This window comes from Plectropomus leopardus, chromosome 11 (assembly GCF_026936395.1).
Source record: "Plectropomus leopardus strain MGB_pleo_1.0 chromosome 11, ASM2693639v1, whole genome shotgun sequence".
Taxonomy (NCBI): domain Eukaryota; kingdom Metazoa; phylum Chordata; class Actinopteri; order Perciformes; family Serranidae; genus Plectropomus; species Plectropomus leopardus.
The window spans coordinates 28,070,930-28,095,120 of NC_142186.1; the positions used below are offsets into that span (position 1 = coordinate 28,070,930).

General features: G+C 37.6%; 1 protein-coding gene across 3 annotated transcripts; it reads left to right on the forward strand.

The window, feature by feature from the left end:
- The first annotated feature begins 1,535 nt into the window (after positions 1–1,535).
- Positions 1,536–23,537, forward strand: riiad1 (regulatory subunit of type II PKA R-subunit domain containing 1). Of its 3 annotated transcripts, XM_088084517.1 has the most exons (31): positions 3,563–3,879; positions 4,476–4,522; positions 5,458–7,013; positions 7,765–7,845; positions 7,945–8,006; positions 8,758–8,779; positions 9,055–9,103; positions 9,429–9,549; positions 10,027–10,089; positions 10,184–10,362; positions 10,435–10,568; positions 11,261–11,379; positions 11,466–11,605; positions 12,921–13,038; positions 13,142–13,363; positions 13,441–13,605; positions 13,755–13,895; positions 14,703–14,752; positions 15,824–15,944; positions 16,037–16,149; positions 16,753–16,894; positions 17,222–17,421; positions 18,359–18,449; positions 18,622–18,712; positions 18,794–18,987; positions 19,591–19,740; positions 19,827–19,969; positions 20,975–21,111; positions 21,276–21,373; positions 22,137–22,290; positions 22,440–23,537. In XM_088084517.1, the coding sequence occupies exons 4-31, from the start codon at positions 7,788–7,790 to the stop codon at positions 22,520–22,522; spliced, it is 3,360 nt and encodes a 1,119-aa protein (XP_087940643.1). In that variant the 5' UTR covers positions 3,563–3,879; positions 4,476–4,522; positions 5,458–7,013; positions 7,765–7,787; the 3' UTR covers positions 22,523–23,537. The 3 variants fall into 3 exon arrangements, with proteins under 3 accessions (XP_042346523.1, XP_087940643.1, XP_087940642.1); XM_088084516.1 differs by lacking the exons at positions 3,563–3,879; positions 4,476–4,522; positions 5,458–7,013 and having other exon boundaries at positions 7,479–7,845; positions 18,622–18,987; XM_042490589.2 differs by lacking the exons at positions 3,563–3,879; positions 7,765–7,845; positions 7,945–8,006; ... (24 more) ...; positions 22,137–22,290; positions 22,440–23,537 and adding exons at positions 1,536–1,757; positions 1,868–1,944 and having other exon boundaries at positions 5,458–6,604.
- The last annotated feature ends 654 nt before the right edge of the window (positions 23,538–24,191 follow it).

The window sequence follows — 24,191 nt, forward strand, 5'->3', positions numbered from 1 at the left end:
TCCGGGAGCTTGTGATAATGCTTACAGATCATAATAATAATAATAATAATACATTTTATTTTTAGAGCGCTTTTCAAGAAGCTGTGACACTTTACAGAGGTTAAAATAAAATCAGAAAATAGAATACATTAAATATATATAATGAAATACAACATTGTATTTCATATGACATTAATTAGACATTAAAATCAGTTTTAAACAGGTGAGTTTTGTTAAGTGATTTGAACTGGAAGAGGTCAGCAGTTTGGTGCTTGGTCCTGAGTGGTGGAGACGTGAAACACTACACTACTTCTACACTCATTTGAAATCACATATAACCCTATTTGATCTCAAGTGGGCTGGACCACTAAAACCACTGCATGAATAAATAACAACACCTTACATTACCGTTAGTGTAAAGAAGTAGAAGAAGTTCATTCTGAAAACACTCATCCATTCATAAAACAGGTGAACAGCCGAAAATGTCTTGAGAAATATAAGTGCAATTCCAACAATATGTCGCAGTTTTTCAACATTCACTCTAGTCTGCAACTCATTGCCATTACATGTGCATTTTTTCCATACATTTCCTCTTCTGTTCACGCTGGCATCACCACACCAAACTGAAGTGAAAGCTATTGAGGAAGCAGATATAATTATCCCCTGCCTCACAAACCATTTACAAATGAAAGTTTTTTTCAGTGCCTTAGCCATAGTGTGTCACCAAAGTTGTTTCAAGATAGAGGTCTGATACAGAATATTTTGTAACGAAGCTACTGAATGACATCATTTTATGCAATTCTGGGTAGCTTTAACTTTCCCCATAATGAGTATTTATTGATTTTTTCATAGAACTGTATTCTGGTCAGGGTAAAAAACCTGCTAAAGCAGCACTTTTCATGACATAGGCTACTCAAGGTTTAACTTGCTCCTGAAACCTGGCACTTTATGTCATCAAAAGAAAACAAAATAAAATGATTTTAAAAACAGTTTTGAAAGACAGCTTAGCAATGAACTTTATTTATAAAGCACCTTTCAAAAACAAAGTTATGAAGTCCTTTTCATGGTTGAACTCAGATTTAAAACAATGCAGGATTTGGGCAAATAAAAACCAGCCAATTTTAAGAAATACTAAGAAAATGAACCCCAGCAGTAAACATAAGTACCACTAATGAAACAGATAAGCAATGTTGCAAACTACCTCTAAGATTGCACTGAGGCAAATCAAATTAATTAATTAGGCTACATAAATAAAAGTACACAATACCCAATGACAATAGCAGATTAAAAAACCCAACAACAATAATAATCAAATAAAACATGTTCAAAATAAACAGTGTGATAAAATGTATGTCATTTTTGAACAGGTACATTTTAATAAAGTAAAGTTTTTTTTTTGTTTTTTTTAGATTATTCTATTTTACTATTTTGGTTATTCCCCAATTAAAACGTGATTAATGTTAATTTGATTTACAAAACAACAAAAACAAAAAGTGAACTTTTTAACCCAGTCTCGTGCTTCCACCTCGCGGACGCAGCCGTAAATTGCCGGATGTCGTTTCCATAGCAGCACTAGTTACAGCTGTGTCAGTTACAGGTGACCGTCTTGCCTGTGAGCTACAAACATATCCGACTTTAGACCGCTAGTGAGTGGACGCTGTAGGGTAATAAATTACAAAGACACTGTTGGATAAGTGATGGCTGTAACAGGCGGTCTGGCGAAGCTGGACGTCGGTGTTTTAAACGCTGAGCAGCAGGAGAAACTGCGACAGTTCAAGGTAGCACCGAGCGATTTTACCATGCTAAAATGCTAATGCTACACAAACCGCAGCTTGATGTGTGCGCTGCGGATTAACAAACCAAACATGTGCTTTGTTTTGAATCTCAGATCAAGACCAGAATTGACAATGAGAAGTATTTGAGATCCCACCCAGAAGTGGAGGTACTGATAGGCGACTTTCTAAGGTTAGTTGGTTCGTGTGCTCTTGTTTAATGTGAAAAGTCAGTCAGCAGTTGGTGAGTTTTGCTCACGTTTCTGCTGAGGGAGTTTAGTGATCATGCCAGAGACTGGAGCGTAAATAAAACCAACATGCTCATGTGCTTTAATAGCGTTTAACAAGGTCTCTCTTTGGATGTAAGAGCTCAATCCCTGAGTAAAGCTGAAGCCAGCCTTTGTGTACCTGTAAATAGATCTATGATGCAGTGATCTATGACCAGACATAGTATGAAAATACTCTGTTACAAGAACTCCTGCATGGCAAATGTTACTTAACTTACTTAAAATAAGAGCACACCCAAAAAACAAACCACAAACCCCCCCAAATATTCAAAAATAAATAAATAAAAATATTGGGAAAAAACACCCCATACCTCAGAATTGTTTTTAAAAAAATAATAAAAAAAATAAAAACTTGAATATTATATATATATATATATATATATATATATATATATATATATATAAAGACAAAACACCTCCAAACTCAAACTTTTTAAAGACAAAAAAAAAATCTAAATTATAAAAAAAACACCCAAAACACTAAAAAAAAAAAAATATTTTGAAAAATTGAAAAAGACAAAAAAGACAAATTGCCTGTAGAAAAAAACAACAAAAAAACAAACAAACCCAGATTTAATAAACGCTTCTGTTTTTTATATACAAAAATCCTAATTTGTAAACTGAATAAAGAATTCAAATAATGGTAATGAAATTATGAAGTGGCATGAAATTAAATACTCAAACACAAGTACCTCGAATTCATAATAAAATATACTACTTGTATAAATATACTTAGTTACATTCAACCATTGGTAGTATGTGAAAGAAACCAGCAAATAAACTATAGAGAAACTGTACAGTAATTTGCAGACAATGTTAAGCAGAAATATTAACAAATAGCGATGTGAATCTGTCAGTATCTCACGACTCGATTCAATTTCGATTCTTGAGTACACGCTTTGATTCAGAATCGATTTTCGATTCATAACGATCTCCGATTCAAAATCGATTCCCGATTCAAAATATATGAGGTGTAATTTTAGGATCTACTCCAGTCTGTTTTGCCAGTGGCATATTACGCTATGAAAGCAAAGCGTGAATGAAATTATGGAGGTTTTATTATGTACAAGTTTTTTTGTCGTAGAAACCTTTCTCCCAAGTGTCGGGAATCAGAAAATGAAAAATTAAACATTGTTATTATTATAGTTCAAAAAATGGACACACTTTTCCAAAACAAGTCCCATCCTTTTTCATTTTGCAGTTGTTTGTGTATCCCAATATCTGTGCCATTTTGCAAAGTAGCTCCTCTATGTGATGCTGCAGAGGGCCACATCACACTCCTGACACTTCAGGGTTTACGTCCATATGAGGCCCTGCTGCTTGTTAGACTGTCTCCTGGTTTACCCTTGTCTCATTATTATTATGATTATGATTATGATTATGATTATTATTATTATTATGATTATGATTATTAAAGGGGCTACTGGAGTTTGTTTTAATGCACAAGGCGCTACCAATAACACAGAGCGATAGATACAGCAGGATTAGACCAATCACAGTGCAGTTTGCTCCAGATGACGTGTGGAATACGTAGGCGGATACAAAGCGTCGGCTCGTCTTCTGATTGGACGACAAGACCAAATCAAATCTCTAACCGCTCCAAAGGAATCATGGGAAACCAATATGGCGTTTAGCATCAATGCTAATGTACTTTAATCATCGAAATATGGATAAAATATAGACGGAAGACACCCAATATCGGATCTGTCATTATGTGTTTTGAACAAAGTCCCGTAAAAACACCCGAATTCCCAGGCTGGACACCGAGGCTTCTAAAAGAGCTACGATTTATCGGAGTCACCTCTGCTCGGCAGAGCCGGCAGCTTCCACTAGCGAAAAAAGTAAGGCGACATACGGTCTCCAAATTATTAAGACTTTTCTAAATGATAAAAGAAAATAGAGGGTTAAGGCGATGTTTAGGATTTGTGAATCGATTCGGTTCTGAATTGCTAAAAACGAGAGCAAATATGTGTTTTTAAAGTGTAGAAATTAAAGCCAATCAAATGTAAATACATTCAAATCTGCTGGTGTGGGTTTGACATACTTTTTCAGGCAGACTCTCCCAGAGTACATGCAGGGCCATAACTTTTTTTGATAGTAATTAACATCTTCTTTAAAGTCTTTTCTGAATTGCCCTTAATGTGACCCATTTAATGATGTCTAACAGATAGCATTTGCATATTCTACCTGTTGTATGTAGCCAAACATCCTTAAAACACGCCATATAGTTTACAATAATATGGCAGTTAATTTGATCAAATCTGACAACATATATTCATTCAGACACAAATGAAGCCCAGTAAAAGTCTAAGCTGTTTGGAGGTCGATATGTCTCAGGGAGGAATATCTGCTGTTGATCAGTCGCAGGGTGCTGCCTCCTTCGTAAATATCATACTGTAGTTGTGCAGTTATTGTACACATTTCTGTTCTCTCGCAGAGAGGTGCTACTTAACAGGCCTGCTGACATCCGCCAGTTTGCTGCAGGTTAGTTGTACACACACGCACACACACACACACACACACTCAGTCAGTAGTTTATTTAATTGTTTGGTGTGTCACATGTTTGGTTATGATGCAGCTGTATTGTGTTATCATATGAAAAGACAACCAATAATAAATTGATCTTATTAACCAGTATTGTGTGTGTAGCCAGAGCTTGATATTTTAGCAAGCTATTTTAACGTTTTATCAGTAGCCGGAACAGCAATTGTAGATAAACAGTTGCTTTTTTTAAAAAAAAGTTAGAATTCCAAGCCAACATGTCCATAATGTAATTTTGACTTGTAGCAATTAAAATAGAGATCTGCATTTAATTTCTCACTTCAAAATGTTCTTACCAGTAGAGATGTTCCTTTTTGTTATCAGTACCTTCAATACAACAAGTCAACTTTTACAGCTGAATTCTGTTCAAATTCAACTCCTGATATCTGTGATTCAGTTTTGACATGTTATAATTCCAGGTTTACATCTTATGATGTAATCCATGATGACTATTTGCAATTGGAAACTACAACTCATTTATCACAAGTCAAAAAACGTTCATTGTAGACATTTACGGTGGTTCTTACATAACAGATATCATAAATAGAATGATGGCCACATATCCAGAATGGTTTGTTGATATGTCTCACATATCAAATATTGCGTGATTGCAGTTATTGATATCTAAAACTGGTAATTACATTTTCACTAGTAAAAATCCTTTTTCAACATGTGGAAATTCAATTGTAAGTACCTGTATTCATTATTCTTACTCATGAAAAAAAATCTGTAAATATTTAGAATTAAAGATATCTGCAGATATGCTACGACAATAGCTGACCCCAGGAAGAAAGTTGTTGCCAAGGTAAATGGGGACCCAAATTAACAACACTGTGAACTTAATTTTGCCCACTAATAAGTGTCAATGTTTTTTTTAGATCACTTCACCAACCCAAACCTTCATGCGGTTATTGGCTCCAAAATGGAAGGAAACATGGAGTAAAACACATCCAACAGTCTCTGTGTTTTCTCTGTACAGCACAACATTAAGTATGAATGGACTCTCATTTAGTAACAACAAAGATTAAAATACATCAGCTTCATTGTTCAGCTGATAACGCTATCGTCAGATTTCTTATCACACACATGCAGGAAGCCAGCTAATTGGAAAGATGGTAACTGCCGTTCCTAATGAGTGTTATTAAAGGTTAATGAGAAGAAGATGTCCTCGGGGTATTACGCATACAGTACACGGTGCTGTTTGTCACATTATGTTGTCACATTAACAACATCTTTGTGGAGGGATAAAGTGAAGGCTAGAGTTTGTGTTTATGGCTTGCAACTAGTTTTTTAAAGAACTGTCAGTGACTATTGTTGTCTGTACTTTTGGCCCAGTTGTTAAATGGATATTCTGTAGTCGGCACTGATTTGAATATGGACCAGTCAAGATATAATATTTACTTCACTCATTTATTTCATGACGATGCAAAAGAAAGTGTTTTTCTTACTCTTTTTTAAATGTTTCTTTCTCCTTTAAAATTCTTTACCTTGTTGTGTTGTTTTCTTTTGTGCTGTTTTTTTATATCATTTGCATGCCATAGGAAAATTGGATTCACATTTGTGTGTGAAAAAATTTTAGACTACAGAAACATTTATGGATGTGAAAATGTCATGGTGACTTTACTGAATTTTAATTTTTAGAGATAAATGTGATAAATTTTTTTCTTATTGAAATCCATACTGTTTTAGTTGGATTTAGCATCTAGCAGCTATTTCATCTGCACTTTTTAACCATCAGCACTTCTGCAATGACCTTTACATTCAAATGTGTTGTGTGTCACTGCTGAGCGTTCAAAGGCTGCTGTTATTCTTTGCCCTGAGTGTGTACAGCTCTGTGTGGTTGTGTGGTTATCTTTGCTTTTGTTATTTCATTTCATTTGTAAAATGCAGCTGTAATTGGTTGTGGCTTTTGGATTACGACAGCCCATCCATCTTTTCCATCTTTAACTGGAAATGATGTATGATAAGATGAATAACCATGGCGTCGCATTATATACAAAAATAAATGTACAACTGCTCGTCCAACGGAGACTCATTCATTAATGATCATGTTGTCACTCAGCATTGTGTGTCGTGGTGTCAGATTTGTTTGTTTTTATGAAAGGATGAGACTAACAGCTGTCATAGCCTTAAGAGCATCCTTTAACAACATTAATAATGATTTTGCAATTTCCTGATATCAGAAGTATTCAGCAATGCTGTCTGTCTTTCTGTATTGCTCTAACACACGCACAGACACACACCCACACCCACACACATACACACACACACACATCTGCCATACACCTGCTTTGACTCTTTTGAGGACAGGTAACCACCCAGCCAACTCACACGAGAGAAAGGCAGAGGATCGAAACACACGTCTTCGCTTTGTCCAGATCTTGATTTTAAATTGCGTTGTTTCTGGACTCGATCGGGAGCAGACGCAGAACATGTAAGTAGAAACGTATTCATACTTATTAAATAATTTAAGTATTTTATTTTTCTTTTTCAGTTTTTGTGATGTGCAGATTGTTTAAGGTACACAGTTATGTTGAGGGAACAACATTTCTGAAACATGTTCAGATATAAAACATGTTTGTTTGTCTTTTTTGATTTTGTATGCCAAAATACTTCTTGATGAATAAGAATACCTCTGGTTACATAACCAGCAAATAAATGATTAGACAAGAAAATCTTGTCTGACTTAATAAGAACCTGAGACATAAAACTAGTAAATATTCAGTTTTCCTATTTTTAGTCTACCGTTTCTGGTAGTCATCTGGCATAATCAAATAGGTAATCAAATCAGAGGAAAGCAAACAAATAATATGAAGGCAAAATAGCTACATGCAAATGTTTGAGAGAGAACGAAAAATTTGCGAGGCAATGTGGAATTCAAAGTTAATGTCTGTGCAGAGGTGACTTTGGAAGAGGGAAGAAGCTTATAAGTGCACCATGTACATTACTGAACGTGTTTTTTTCACAGCATGTTATCCTCCAAAGTCTCCCACAGGATGAGTCACAAATGTGGTAACTAGATAACCAATCCCCAGAGGAGGAAGTATGTCAGAAAACTGCCGGTGGCTCACATGGAGACAGGCTCCATAACAACTTAGAGAGCTCATGACTAAGAAATATGTCAAGTCAAAGCCACTTGTGATTTGTGTTTAAATTAACGCCAACTTTGTCCTCATGCTCAACAGACAGGCAGGCCGGTCTTCTCACCATGGCCCCAAAAGGGAGAGCATTGTTCTTTCTACTAATTGTGACCTGCACAGCCGTGGGTAAGCAGCTACACCACCACATGCATCGTTTCTTCCTAAAAGTGCCAAAATGCATTCACGTTGTTCATGCTAACATAAATGTCAATATCGTCTGTTCAGCTAAGCCACCAGGTGGGAGGCCTGGAAAAAAACCTAACTGCAATGACATGGCCACAAAACTGGTATGTAATATCCTGAATTGTTTTGCTTTGAGATTCTCATCAAGCTTTTTTGTGACATTTTTCTTTTTGTCAGAATCAGCTGACCATCGTCAGCTTTAGATAATGACATGTCATCATCATCACATTGAGATTGTGAAAAATATTTCTGTTCCTGAAGTCATTCTCATGAAGAGCATTGATTAGTGTATACGAGGTATGTAGAGGAGTTATGGAATCAAATTCTACTATTTTTAGTAATTTTACAGTCAGAAAGGGTAGATGATGGTAACTGGGGCAAAAATTATATGTGGGGCAAAAATTTTAGAGAAAGCATAAGGAGTCTACTTATTATCATTAGTGTATAGTAGTGTATTTGTTTGAAAGCTTTCTATTGCTTCATAAAATCATCAAGGTTGAGAATAAGGTATGACGGTGTGGTCATGTAGGATTTAGTGGCATCTAGTGGCTGAGGTTGCAGATTGCACTCAAGCACTTAAACCACAAGAGATTTTTATTCTAATGTAAAGATGATGTAAATAGTTATTTATTATTGATTTGGAGCATTAAAATGATTACCTTTAAAATTCCAGGGTGTAAATTAGGGGATTTAGGGAATCTAGATAAGGACTGCGGATCATAACCAGCTGAATCTTCTGGTTAGAAACTGTTCAGTGCTTTGACCGACCTGTTGCACATCAGTACCTTCATGAGCGCCCTCTGTGCCTTACACTTAAAAACATCAAATAATGTTACGTCTTTTTTTTTTTATTAGATGAGGAGCTGTGAGAAGAAAGGTGAGGAACCTCATAATGTATTTATTTTGAATTAAATGAATTTGTGTTTAAAAGAGAAAGAGAGGAAAAGAGAGCATTTGCAACATTAGACAGATCTTATTCACCGTGCAAATCCTAATCCCATTCTTAGTTTATGAATGTGAGAGTGTATGTTTGCACACATTACGAGTGCCCTCTGTAACATGAATCCCGGCTAATACATGGCAAACACACAGACCAATCCCGGTGTGTTTTAATTGTGCAACATATGAACATGAAGGGCTGCTATGTTACAGGATACCTGGCGACTAAGGAGATGCAGCTGAAAGCTCTCTTCAATGACAGGTGATTCTCTTAGTGTGTCTCTGTGCGGGACCCTGCTGTGACTTTGGTTAATTTCAATAAGTGTCTTTGGCTTGTAAAAATATTTAGCTGTTATTTTATATATTTTTTTAATGTATTTGCTCCAACATGCAGAAAATGTGAGTGTGTGACGACTGTGGTCATACTGTGCAGGATGAATGAAGCAAAATGTTGCTATAAATTTGAAAATGGGCTAAGCAGAATTTCACTTGATTAAAAGTTATAAAATTAATCAACATATTAAACACAATGCCAAATATTTAAAATATTTTTTACTCACCAAAAGCTTGTTTTAACTCTCTCTCAGTGATTTGCCTGTGGCGGATGGAGACACTAAGCAATCCGACACCCCTCTATCTACTTATCTCAAAATCCAGCGTTCAGTCTGCCCCGAAAAAGCCAACAAAGAGCCACAAGATGATGAAAAGGTGAGAATATACATGTACAAGCACTTCAACCACAAAAGATTTCTTTACTTAAAGATGATGTGTTTGTTATTGATCATTTGAAACATCAAAATGCTTATCTTAAAGTGCCAGTGTGTAAGATGTAGAGGGATTTAGGGCAGCTAGCAGTGAAGATTGCAGATTGCAACCAGCTGAAGGTCTCTTCCTACTGAAAAACAAACAGACCCAGTGATTTAAGCCAGCACAAACACTGAATAAGGCAGTTTATACTTACAAATCAGTTTTTCTCCAATGCAGTTTGGCATCTTGGAGACAGGCTGCTAACCTAGCACAGGCTGATGTGTGCTTCGCTGACAGTTTTATATTCCAGTATATCCCCCTTAGTCCTACACACTGGACCTGCAATGGTTGATGGGACATGTTATTATTTTTTGTTTTCATTGGGCCTGTTTTAGTCCACACACATTCATTGTCTTGTCTCTCTTTCTACCTTTTTAGGCAAATAAAATGTGTAAAGTCCGCCATCTTCTAGCTATGATCAAGCTGATGAGAAACTCCTCCGTCAGTATTCTCCACTAATGCCAAAATCTTTATCATAATCCACTGACCAATGCAGACAGTATAATGATTCCTGCCATCCTTCTTATTCCCTCAGGCTGCATCTGCATGTTACATGCAAGCATTTGTGGCCCCTCAGGCCTTGGAGGCTTTGTCCTCACAGAGAGACATGACCGTAGAGGAATATGACACACTGCAGCGGGCCGCCAAACCTGTGCTGAAGGATATGCCATTTAAAGGAATGGACCCTCCCCCCAATTTGGACCTGAAAATGATGTGAGTGTGCTATGCAATTACTTTCTCCACTGTCTCTTTGCAACTTTTCTTAAAATTGTTGGTTGGTTTCAGGATGGAGATGATGACGGAGGAGCATGGTACCATGTCTCAAGAGAAAAGGGTTCGGGTGTTTAAATGGTTAAAAGAACTGATTGCCCAAAGGAACTTCAACTGTACGCGAAGGCCACCATCTACCTCAAGATCAAGTAAGAAGTTAGTTTAGTCAAGTCAGAAATCAAAGATTCTGACATATTCAACATTAGCTTTTCATGATAAAATCAGATAAAATCAATCTCTAACCTTAAACAGTAAGGAACCAAAGAAAAGGAACAGGGCAGAGATGCTATACAAGCCAGGTGGCACAAAGTAGAAGAGACAGAAAAAAACCTTTGAAAATAAGCGCTCAAGAGATGTGGCTGTAGAGAAAAAAAGGGGGAAATATGCAGAAAAAAGCAGAAGGAAAAGATGATGCAGCTGAAATAAAGCAAACTGAAATAAAATAACAGAGACCAAGAGGAAGAGTGGGAAGTAGATGTACGCAAAAGGCAGCTTTTTATTTGCAAATGGTACAAAACCGGCAAAAGAAACTGTGATAAGAACAAAGAGGAAGTACAGTGAGGGATAGCCTGTGTCAAAGAAACACTGCATCTGTTATGTGTGCTTGTGGACACATAGTGTGCATGTTTGCAAGTGTTGGTTTAGATGGAGCTTTAATCATGGAAATCATGCCAATCCAAGAAATCATTCAACTCCAAGCGCTGCAGGCAATAGTCTCAAGCAATGGTGACAGTTGCATATACCCCCAAAGCCCTAATTGCTAATTTTTTACTGCCTCTTTTCCATCATCACTTTTGTGTAAGCATGAGTGTGACTTGTAACAGCCTCATTCATTCTGCAGCGTCGCTGAAGCCCTGCAAATCTTTACTGCCATGGCTGAACTTAACGACGTTGGACATGATAGGACCTTACGTCTCCCTGTTGGACACAAGTGATGTGGATTCTGCTCCCAAAGAACAGGTGAGAACCAGTGAAACTGTAAAAAGCAACTGACAACATTTTAATTTGTAGCTCTGTTGATTTTTCTTCTACACTTTCTGTTTCAGCTGTGTGAATATGTCCGCTCAGGCCAGTTCAGAAGCGCCACAAGTATGAGTCTCAAGATGAATTCCCGCCTGGGCAAAAAATTGCTGGGAGAATTTCGAGAGTGCTTCAATAAAACGGAGTTTACTGAGAATATGGATAAGTGTGTATTCGTGCATGAATGTTTGTACATTAGCGTATAATAATTTATGAATTATTTATTTTATGATTAATTTATGAAGCAACAAAACAAAGTTGCAAAGTGCTTTACAGTAAAAAAAAAAATAGAGAGAGGAAAAACATAAAAACTAAGAATATTCATGGTAAAGGCTCTATCCTGTAATAATTTCTTAAAATTAGTTTTTTTTTTTAGATTTTTAAGTGCCATGTTGTGTCCTGAAAAAATTGAAGAGGAAATATGAACAATATCTCAATGTTTTTTTCTCAGTGTTAACCCTGAATGCTGAAGCTGTCAGGTTATATAAGGAGGAAAAGTCTAACAGATAAATGAGAGGGCGCATTATTAGAAACACTCATCGTAAAAGAAAATGCTTTCAATCTGTAGTTGGTAACTTTTACTGACTTTGTTGTTTTTGCTGAGACTGTCACTGCATCTGCACAGGAGTACATGAAATAAGTCATGTTTCTCCTCTTCCGCGTAGTGTTTCTAATGGCATTTGCGAGAATCTGCTCTGGCTGAAGGGAAAAAGCCAGTCAGAGCCAAGAAATCTCTAATGCAGTCAGTCACTGCTCATTTTGGTCAAATTGTCAAAGTCAGCAGCGCTGATCAAAGATGAATCAAGATTCTGTCACTCCTTTTCCCATTTCTCAGCTCAGATGTTTTTAGAAACATATTTTAGTGTAATAATTGACTTGGCGAGTTTCAACACGGCGGCCAGGTTAACAGTGCTCTAAAATATGTTTCTCGTAACATTTAAGGTGAGAAAAGGGAAATGCACTAACAAAATCATGATTCAAATATCAGCAAAGCTAACATTTGAATTTGTTGCCAGTTAACCTGTTTACCTGTGTAATGTTCCAAACAGGCGTTTTTGAGCATCCCACAATTTTTCAGTTTTTTTTGTATCCCCTGACCCAACTTTTTTGAACATGTTGTAGGCATCAAATTCAGACTGAGTGTGTGTTTTTTTTTAAACAGTTAGGTGAAGATTAAATATCTTGTCTTTGTACTGTATTCAATTAAATATAGGTCAAAACAGATGTGTAAAATCAGTGCATTCTGGTTTAATTTATGTTTTACACCATGTCCAAAGTTTTTGGAAATTGGGGCTGTACTACTGTGAGGATGTTTTGACAGTTCCAGCTAATGTGACAAAAAGCTGTTTTTTATAAAGGTAACCAACTAAAACTATAAGGATAATAGCTCTGCGTAAAAACACATTTACTTGAATTTATAGGGAGAGATATCATTTCAAGGTTGAATTCATCACTACAATTTTGCTTTTAAACTTCATCAGGTTCGGCATACTGCTCTGTCATTATTCTGCGGCTCCAAACTTGACTCTTGACCTCAGCACGAAACTCCTCTCCGAGCTTAACAAGCGCGGAGACTGCAGGAACCCTAACATCAAACAGGTATTCAATCACCCAAACTTTCACCCATGTCTCCCCTCGGTGACGACACACGTAACAAATTTCATTCATCTCATTGATTGATTATTCTCTATTTACCCTCCAGTTGAAGAAACGCCTCGTCAAGTCTTTGATGTCAAAAATCAGTGGCAATGAGACACTACAGGCACTAAAGGCACTGGGTAGAAGTATTGCCTTGTTGTCTCCCAAAGAACTGTCCAAGGTCCCTGCCGAAGTTCTCAAAAAAGTTCTTAAAAAACTGAGGTCCACTATCCCATGGACACGTTCCCAGCTGCGTGCCCTGGTCAAGAATCTGCTTGGCAATAAGGTGAGTCTGCATGGCGACTGGAGGCGTGTCTCTCACATGCTCTCACTAATTACTCATCTCTGTCTGCTTTCTCTCAGTGTAAAGTGGTGTCCGGTAAAGAGCTGATGGACTTTGAGTCATTTGTAGACGGATTACCAAACTGTGTGCTCAAGCATGTCAAGGAGATGATGACAGATCCAGAGAGCCTGAAGAACATCACCAGGAGGATGAGGAAGAGGCAGCTGATGGCCTTGCTGCAGGGGGTGAGTAAGGAGACACAAGCAAGAAATAGAAGCTCACGTTTGTGAGAAAATGTACAAATGGATATCAAATCTCGATGTGAAATAAATAGTAATTTGTGTTATCTGTGATACTATTCTTACACACTTTTTTCACATTTTTTTCCCAATAGCCATTAAAAAATGAGGATCCATCACAGCTTTGGAAGAAGTTGTTTGGCCCTTTGCTTCAAACGTTTCCTTTAGACAAACTGAAGAAAGCAAACATCACCTCCTGGGACCAAGCGGTGACGAAAATATGGACTCGGTCACAGGTATTATCTTCGAATACCTGCTCTCTGCCAACAACAACCAACTCCTAACACATTTTATTATGTTATATTATGAATTATCTGGCTTGTTTTTGGTTTGATTCGAGTCATTATTGCTTGATGCATTGATGCAATCAAACAATCTGGATTACAGAAGCTTTTAGAAATGTGTCCCCTTTTTTCCTTTTTTTTAAAGTAAGGTTTTGTAATATTATTATTTTAATCATAAATTATTATTGGTTATTTTTTTATTTTTCTTCTGCTTATAAAATTGCAGTGGCTTACAGAACATACACCTATCATTATTTGTTAGGTTTTTTTACACATTACTGGCGAGGTGGGTAAAAAGCAAAACTCATGTTCAGAGTGTAAAAGTGTGTAAAACAAAAATGTACAACTACCACATTGTAGAATTAATATTATGAACCTTGATCTACCTTCACACCCCTTTAATGTCTCGCCACCTTCCTGCATTCTTGAATCAAAGCTCCTCCGAATGGCACATGTTGCTCTGCTCTCTCAGCCACGTCTCAAATATAGCACAGCATCACACTTCAGTAATCTCAAAAAACGTTTTCAGCCAACACTGTAACAAGATGCAGTCACCATTTATCTCAGCCATTGTTCATTGCAGTGTCCAATCTTATTCCCCAGAATGCTTTTAAGGTTTCAGGCTCCCATTGTATGTTAAATGGTTTTCGAGTAAGGATTAAACATAGAAGTCCAGAATTAGAGTTTAAGTTAGTAAGTAATAAGTTGCATTTACTGAAAATTTATGCAATGTTTCCTACTTTGTTGTCTTTTCTTTAGGCTTCCTACCTGGTGAAAAAGTTGTACAATCCAAAGAAGCCGTGGTATAGGTATGGGTAAGATATACAGCAGTGAACAGAATAATCTAAACCCCATTCAATACAAGACATACAAAAGCTCAATAAAGCATCTGACAAGGCTGCAATGGTTTTAATTGTGGCCATTCACAATGTCATTAAAGATACATTATGCAGGATTTTCCTAAAAATAAAACAATGTTTAGATTTATACAGAAGTAATCCCAGTAAACATTACTTATGACCCACTAGAAGTGTGTGGCAATATATTTTTCTGAAGAGACTCTGCCCGCTGCCTATATTTTCTTATTTTGACCTTATTTTCTGTGTTTGAGACATTTATAGGTGTGTAACCCAAAATCACGCAAGTGAGATTGGGTCTTGATAGAAAGCTTAGCAACCACGTGACAGACTGTAAGCAACAGGCAGCCAAGAGACATTGTGAGGAAAAAAATGCAAATATAGCGAGGTGAAATGCCAAATAGATGTAAATCAGGGTTTGGCTTTCACTTTTGGTCACAAATATAGACTGAATATTAAGATATATAGTGCATATAGCGATGTCCATGGTGGGGAACCAATCGCGCGCAACCCTATTGATATATATATATATATATATATATATATATATATATATATATATATATATATATATATATATATATATATATATATATATATGTGTGTGTGTGTGTGTGTGTGTGTGTGTGTGTGTGTGTGTGTGTGTATTTATTTTTTTTTTTTGTACATCTTTTAGTACAGGTACCACTAGAGGGAACTTGCATGCCACCATTGGTTCACATACCAGAGTTTGAGCACCAATCTTGTATTTCTTAAATTAAAATATATTAAACGATTAACATTAAAACACATTCTAATATTGGCAGAAAACAATTACACTTGACTTAAATTATTACTTCTGAGTCACCATAAAAAACATATAATGATAAAAACTCACTAAGATGTACCAAAGTCATGTCTAATGCAGGCTTATGTACACATAGTTAGTGTTTGTTATCTGCATGCTCTTGTTACTGTGTGTACATACAGTACATCTGCCGTCCCTTTACCTGCTTACATTCAACACATTATTTGCTGAGACAGGAAGCTGGGTTCACTTCTTCAGGGAGTAACCTGTAAGATGATCGACAGAGTAGCAGACAGTGACACACAAGACATGGTCCAGAACATAACAGAGACTCCGCAGTGGCTTTCCAAACTGCAGGTATGTTTGTATTTGCTCACACATACAGTATGTACACACTTCTGTTAATAAAACATGTTGTATATACCAACTGATAACAAATGTGTTTTCAGGCTGGATGTGCTGCTCGCAAGCTTTTTGCAACTTTGGAGAAAGAGACACCTGACTTTTTCAAGACTAAAGAGGGGATGGAAAAAATACCCCCAAGCCTAGTTCCTCACCTGCCGTAAACAGTCTTTTCTGTCTGTCTGTCTGTCTGTCTGTCTGTCTGTCGGTCTCTCTGTCTCTCTCTGTGTGTCTGTCTCTCTTTCTGTCCCTATGTCTGTCTGTATGTCTCTTTGTCTTGTGTCTCTCTCTGTCCTTATGTCTGTCTGTATGTCTCTCTGTCTTTCTGTTTTTCTGTCTATCTCTGTCCCTATGTCTGTCTATTTATCTGTTTCTATGTATTTCTTTGTCTCTATGTCTGTCTCTATGTATGTCTCTCTGTTCGTAAGTCTTCTGTCTCTATGTCTTGTGTCTCTCTCTGTCCCTATGTCTGTCTGTATGTCTCTCTGTCTGTCTCTATGTCTGTCTGTCTCTGTCTTTCTCTCTCTCGCTGTCTCTCTCTGTCTATGTCTGTCTGTCTGTCTGTCTCTGTGTCTGTCTGTCTGTTGGTTGGTCTCTCTGTCTCTATGTACAGTATGTCTCTGTTTGTCAGTCTTTCTGCCTCTAATTCTGTCTGTCTGTCTTTGTCTCTGTGTCTGTCTCTATGTCTCTTTGTCTCATTTGATTAAAAAAAGAAGATATAATAAAAATACATGTATATATTTGTATATTTACACTTTTCCAGGCCTTCAAAGGTGAAGGATTTGACTGAAGATGTGTGCCCTGTCTTCCTCATCAAGATGGAAGAGGCCGACCTGAGCTTATTACCTCTTCGTTCTCCATCTCGCCCGGCACTGGTCGAGAGAGCTCTGCTCTGCCTGGCCCAGGTACACACAAGGATACAGAAGGGTGACAAATTAAAGGATATAAACAGTCTCAGTGACGTGTTGAGCCACCATGAGCTGTTAAAGCAGCAAAAATGCTCCTGGAAATTAAAACAAACCGTCTTACCTCATTTGGTGTTTTGATGATGGTGTCGGCTTTCTTGTCCAAAATGTTTCCTAAGCAGTCATTGGGGTTGAGACTTTTTCCTCATCGTTATTGTTTAGGTTTTTCCTTTAAATTGTCCCCTGCCTGAACCTACTACTCCACATATGCTTAAATTACATTGTGAGACCTGTGTCTGTGTTCTACAACAGATATTTAATGTGTAGTTGCAGGGGACCAACGTATCTGGGCTGGCCTATGAGGATGTGTTGCTCCTCGGACCGCTTTTATGTGAGCTTCAGCGTTCCCAACTGCTCCTCCTGGCCCCTGATGTCCTCAGCTCCGTCCTCCAGGACATGGCTGGCTGCCAGTACATTCCTCGAGGCCACAGGGCAGAAATAATTCAGTTGGTCAAGGACACTTTTGGGTAGGGAATGCTCCATGTTGACACTGAAGCAACGACAGAAAAAGCAATAGTCTTATGTATTTTTATGAAAAAAATAATGCTTGAATTTTTGTCTTGTCTTTTAGTCCGCCCCATTTTCTTGAATGTGATATTTCAGGACGCCTTGAGGGAATCCTTCAATTTTTGGCACAAACATCCACTTAGATTCAAGGTCGCACTGATAAGATTTTGGTGGTCAAAAGTCACCTAACAAGACACATTTTTGGCCATAACTCGAGAATTCATACGCTAATTATGACCAAAATTCATACAAATGTTGATTAAAATGATGGGATGATGACATTTCATATACAAATTGTCAAAAAAGAGCCTTGGTATGCCCTTTTTTGGCCATTATTCAGCCGCATAACAGAAGGGGAGACATTTGGTCAGATACTGAATTGCTGACAGTAATTTTTTTTGGGTGGCTACCTTGAAACTGTGCTGATTGTATAGATCTTCTGTGTTGCCAGGTTGGAGCCGTGAAGCATCCACATCTTAGAATCTGTTAATCTGTTGAATCTTTATTTGCAGCAACATACATATTTAAAGCATTGTCAGCTGCCATGGCTACAATTTTGTGATCTTGCACATTTCTTTGGTAGTCCACCACCAGCTCATTGGCTGATATTGAGCTTTGGGTGAATGCTGTTATACCATAAGATGAAGCTCTCTATCAGTCTCCTGCGCTCCTCTGTAAAAATAGCGTCTAAGTAAAGACAGCATGTTTCTTATTGTAAACTCTACACTCGAATCATACGTGTCTCTATACAGTGATAACTTATATCCCACATAAAAACAAATACAGTTAAAACCTTTTAATTAATTCCTTAAGTCTTCACTACATATGGGTCCAGACAGACATGGATGTAAACTGCAACTTGATGGTAATTCTAGTTTCCTTTTATATTTTCTGCAGGGATCCATCTGTTTGGACAGCTGAGACACTGGAGGCAGTGGGTCTTCTCCTCTTTTATGATGACGATGCCATTTCTGCTCTGCCCAATAAGGTTTGTATCTTTGTCTTCTCCCTCACGTGCTGTATTGTCCCATAAAGTCCCATATTTTTATCAAGTCACTCAAAATAAAGAGGGAGCTCTGCACTGCCCTCTTAAGTTGTACATGTATTTCTCATTTTATCTTTTTGCTTTTCCTCCCTCTTCCTCTCTCTGTCTCTGTCAGCCTTGGGTGAAGGACGTCCTGTATGACCTGAGGTCTGGCCCGCATCATGACTCCGTCGCCCTGAGAAAGAAATGCTTCGATCTCACCACCAGTAATAAGAATTGGGGATGCACTGTTCTACTTCACCTTTCTGTTCATCACCTGCAATGCGTCTCTCTCTTGTCTCTCTCAGCTGACAGTAACGGTGATGTTAAACAGCCCACTGTGGAGTTGATTGAAGAACTGGAAATGGACAACGTCTTCTGGACAGCAGAACAGCTCGCTACAATGTCACCAGAAACCTTCCTCGCTGCTGTAGAAATACTCGGGGACATCTATGGCTGGAGGGCAGACCAACTGGCTGTGCTCATTAAAAAAGCAATCGAGGTACAGTGGAGGAACTGATGCTGTTCTTGTTCACTCAAGAAGCAGAGGACTCTGGTGCAGTTTATAGTTTTCTCTTGTTCTAAGATTCATGGTATGTTGTTTTTTTTTTTTTTTGTTTTTTTTTTAGTATTCTTTGAGTTTCGGTGTTAACCTAAAGTCAGATCACTGCACTTAAGGACTGTACGGAAAATATTTTAAATTTTCTTTAAGAAAGCAAAGCCCTCTGCATGCAGTATATATGTAGTATGTATTGTGTATATATATGGAAAGAAATCCCAATATATATATATATATATATATATGTGTGTGTGTGTGTATATGTATATATATGTATATATATATATGTATATGTATGTGTGAAATGAAATCCAAATACCTATGTGTATGTATTTATGTGTGTATGTGTGCATGTATGGAAAAAAATCCAAAAATGTATGTTTCTATAAAATCTATAAAAGGAAATTCAGATTTGTGTATGTATAGATGTCTGGATGGATAGATAGATAGATGTATGGAAATCCAAAATTGTGTGGTCATTACAATCATTTTCTGAGTAAAAGCCTGACTCATTTGAATCATAAGTGTTGCTGTGTGTTTCCACAGACCTTGGGCCCAGTGTCAGAGATGACTGAGAGTGAGGTGACGCAGTTAGGTTGCATAGCTCGGGGTTTCTCCAACACAGACTTAGAGAAACTCCCCTTCTCACTGGACATTCTGGACACAATCGCCAACTGTGGCTGGAATGAGTCACAGGTAAAGTACAAAAACAGTTTCATATTCTAATGACTTTTATACTGATTATTATGATGAATACTCATTAAGATAACCTGTCCCAATAGATGATGTCGGTGTGGAAGGCTGATGCTAAATATGACAAAGTGGTGGCGCAGCAGCTGGGAGCTGAGGCTTTGGTTGCACTGAGCTCGTTTATTAATGGCCTAAACTCCGGCGAGATCGAGCAGCTCAACAAAGATGCCTTCAAGTTTGTGCACTATAGTGAATTCACTGCGAGCAATTTTAGACAGTTCAAGAGATGGAAAAAAAACATCTTCTGATTTCATCTCATACAGCTTTAAGTTGTCACGTAACCATAACTCTGAGGGTTTTTATGCAGTTTCCCCTATTTTTAAAGGGACAGTTCACCCAAAATCAAAATGCGTTGTTGTTATGTTGGAGATACCAGCCATAAAGATTTCTGCCTTCAATCAAATACAATAGAACCAAATGGCATTCAGCTTGTGGTGCTCAAAGCATCAAAAAATACATAGAAAAACTCAAAAGCAATGTCTCTTTCCAGAAATCATGACCCTGTTACTCAAGATAATCCACAGAACTTGTTGTTTCATGTGGGAACCTTTCTTTCTCATCTGAACTGCTCCGTTTTACTGGGCAGAACGATGCATGCATCCCTGCCAGTTCACCCAGCACCACAAAGTTAGCTAAAGTTACAGTTCAGCCAAGAGGACCCCATTAATGTTTGTATCCCACACTGTCTCAAGCCTCTTGTCCATGAGTAGATGCACGCGTCTCTCTGCATGGTGATACAGTCTGCAGGCTTAGTTTGGTAGAAATTAAAAAGTTTTGATATGAAAGCACTCGCCACAAGATCTGTAGGTCATGAGACACTGATGTTGTGTTTTTCAAATGTAAGTCGAGTGCAAAAGGCAAATGGCAGACATTTCTACAGTCGATATCTTCAACACTTTGCAACTCACACCAAAATAATCCAATAAATAACACTACAAGTAAGAGGATTTCGATGTGAACTGTCCCTTTAATCTATGGTTTCAATTTTGCATTTTTTGAGTTATACTGACAAATCATTTTGAATGCTTAGTTTTGTGGCAATATGATTTCACAGTCAAGAGTGAGATTTCTTTCAAGCTTTTTATTAAATTTACATTTATCACGCAATATGCATTCTGTAAAGCAGAATCAAGTATTTTTACTGTTATATAAGGTGTGTGTTTGTGTGTGTGTTTTACAGGGACGCTGTGGGCTCAATTGGTGATGTTCAGTTCTCCCCCAGGGTTAGAAAGCAGTTGAAAAATCTTGCCGTGTCTTTATTTGGAAATCCCAGCACCTGGGCTCAAGCACAAGTGTGTGATCTGAACAACATCATGGGTTAGATAACTCTCTCTATTATGTGATCTCTGCAGGAAACTTAATCCCATTGTAGTATTCCTCAGAAGTACTGCAAACTGTAGGCTGCTATAGAAACTAGTTTGAAACCTCATTCTGGGTTCAGCAGCGTCTTCCAAAATGCTGACTGTTTCTGTCTCCCTCAGCTGGGCTGGATGCACCTGAGATGGCTTCTTTGGACCTTTCTGTCTTCTCTTGTTTCAGTGAATCCAGCATCCCACTAATACCACCAACCAGTTTAGCTGTGAGTAACTTCCTCAAACCTTTCTCCCATCCTTCCATCACCAAAGCTAGTAACTAAGTAGATTTACTCAAATACTGTACTCAAATGGAGATATTTTGGCTTCTCTTGAACATTCCTTTTTTATGCTAGCTTGTACTTCTACTCCACTACATTTCAAAGGGCAATACTGGACCTTGTACTCAAGCACAGTACATTAATGTAACGGCTATGGTTGTTAGGTTGTTTTTTTTAAATAATATTTTTCATACTATTTTACAATCAGCTTCTAAAAACACCACATCTTGTTTAAAAAACTCTCCCTTTTATTAAGTTATTTTATTGAGGAACTGATCTCTTAAAGGTTTTTTTTGTTGTTGTTAAAAATTAGAATTACTGCCTGGCAGTTGTATGCCTCCACCAACCAGTCAGGATGTAGTTTACATCAATGTTTTTCAGGATTTATCTAATATATGCAGCAAAGGCTTCGTGGGAAGTGAATAAAAGGTACAGTGTATGTTTTTGGTGATGTTTTTCTATGGTTCACACAAAAGCCATAGTAAGTTATGTCAAAAAAGTACATGGCATTTTAGGCTGCCCCACATGTTTTTTTAGATCCAATTTAATATAATGTTTTGTTTAATATATGAAGCACGGGGTCCCTGCTTCATCTCTCTTTCAGCTAAGGGGTCCTTGGAGTGAAAAATGTTGAAGACCCCTGTTCGAAAGGATATGAAACCCCTTTCCACTCCTCTGACCTCTGTACCACCTTCTGTTTTCCATCCAGGCGCTCTCTGAAGATCAGCTGGAGGGTCTTGGACCTAACAATGCTGCCAGGGTGACAAATGACCAGCGAGCTGCCCTAAGACCCAATCAGCGGGCAGCTCTTGAAAGGGCCGAGACCGGGTCACCTGTCAAAAAACAAACATCTGGCCACTCAGGTAAGAACGCACATGCACACAGCTGTAATGTCACATATTTGCAGAAAATAGTGTTTATGTAGGAGCTCAACGCTCGTAGTGTCAAAATGATTAAGGAAATAGGATTTCAGTGAGGAAATCTTTGCATTCAGTCTTCATGTCTTGTTTAGGAGCTCCGTCACTGAGTGTCGAGGGGATCTCAGCCTTCATGAAGCCCCTTCTGTTTCTCCTCATGGGGTTCCTGCTGCTGTGAGAATAAAGTCACTACATCCAACCATGAAACTAACAGGAGCTTTTAGCTAACCACACGCAGAGCTACATGTTATTCCTTTAGTGCACTTATCATATACTTTAATGTTATTTGTAATGAAGACTTGCTCCTAAGATTGTCTGAGATGACTGGTTGTATGGGGAACTTGTCCATAGTCAGTCACGCACGCCCTCAGTTTGGAGAAGCAGGCTGGAGTCTGACACAGAAGCAAAGTAATCTATGTATTGCTGTGAATGGGGTCAGCAAAAAAAATTTTTCAGTCACCTAAAACAATATATTGCTTCCCTCACAGCCAGACTTGGTATGTGTTTTGTAAATTTTGTGTATAAAGTCATAAGTTCAGATTCACTAATGTCACACAATAACACAAACTAACAAAGTGATCGAAGCAGTGGTAGACCAGCAGCTCCTGTGTTCAGTGAGCCAAAATTATTGTTTGTCTTCATGGAGTCTGGTGGCCTTGATGAGAGCTTAAATGTGAAACTGATGCCACTAATGGCTTCCCCTTTGAAAGGGGCTGTCCGTAGAAGGGTAAAGCGAAAAATACTCACGATATAACGTTTACTTCATCTGTTTTTTTTTAGGCATCTAAAATGCATTTTGCTGCTGCTCCCATCCAAAGCAGTACATTGTTTAGGTTTCATGACGGTCTCCAGCCTGCTTCTCTAAACTTGGGGCGTGCCGACAGGCATCTACTCTGTGTAATACACTGACTACAGATTAGTTTCACATACAGCTCCACTTCAAAAAATCTGAATCTCTTTAACAAAAACATAACATAATCAAATAACCTTTTAAGCTGTGTAAGAATTCTTTATCAAGACTGTGTAACAATTACTAAATATTCTGTCTATATATTTATAAGAAAGCATATTTTAATAGAATGAAGAGGATATTTATTCATGTTTGTCACTCTTGTGTCCTACATGGCAATATTTGATACACTACAGATAAAAGAAAATGATTGAAATCAATAATAATAATAAAACAAGCTAACTGAAACCGAATGTTGGCTCTCTTAAATCACGGTTTTGCTCTGCTCTGCACAGCAGTTCTTCTCACAATAATTTATATTTTGCATCCTTGGTGGTAAATCTAAAGAATACAATATGACAGCACAGCCTGTCATTGTGTGGGTCAAGGACAGGCGCTCTGCCGTCATGCCCCAGTGCATGACGGAAATGACTAACTCTAACATCCAGTCCACCCGAAATCCAGCCCATGGTATGATATCTTGTCCAAAAAAGTCGTAGTATGGTGTGATGTCCAAAATAGCTTAAAAGCCATGGTATAGTATGTCTTTAAAAACAAAAAAAAATTATTATTCTACTATGTTGTCAAAGAGTTAATCAAAATGATATACTATACTATGTCGTCAAAATTTTACCACAGCAAAATTCCACGAAAACAAAATACGCTGTCATTCAAAATTTCCTCAAAACGACATACTATGTTATGTCATAAAAATTTAATCAAAACGACATACTGTACTTTGTGTTCCAAAATTTCATAAAAACAACATACTATAGTATGTTGTCCAAAATTTCGTGAAAACGACATACTATATGTCGTCAAAAATGTCCTCAAAACTTCAGCAAAACGTCATACTTTACTATATAGTCAAAAATGTCACCAAAAAGGTCATACTATA

Coding starts and splice junctions, on each gene's coding strand:
- riiad1 (XM_088084516.1), top strand. CDS start 7,788: ATGGCCCCAAAAGGGAGAGCATTGTTCTTTCTACTAATTGTGACCTGC. Junction 9,550..10,026: donor AGCCACAAGATGATGAAAAG/GTGAGAATATAC, acceptor CTACCTTTTTAG/GCAAATAAAATGTGTAAAGT. Junction 10,363..10,434: donor AATTTGGACCTGAAAATGAT/GTGAGTGTGCTA, acceptor GGTTGGTTTCAG/GATGGAGATGATGACGGAGG.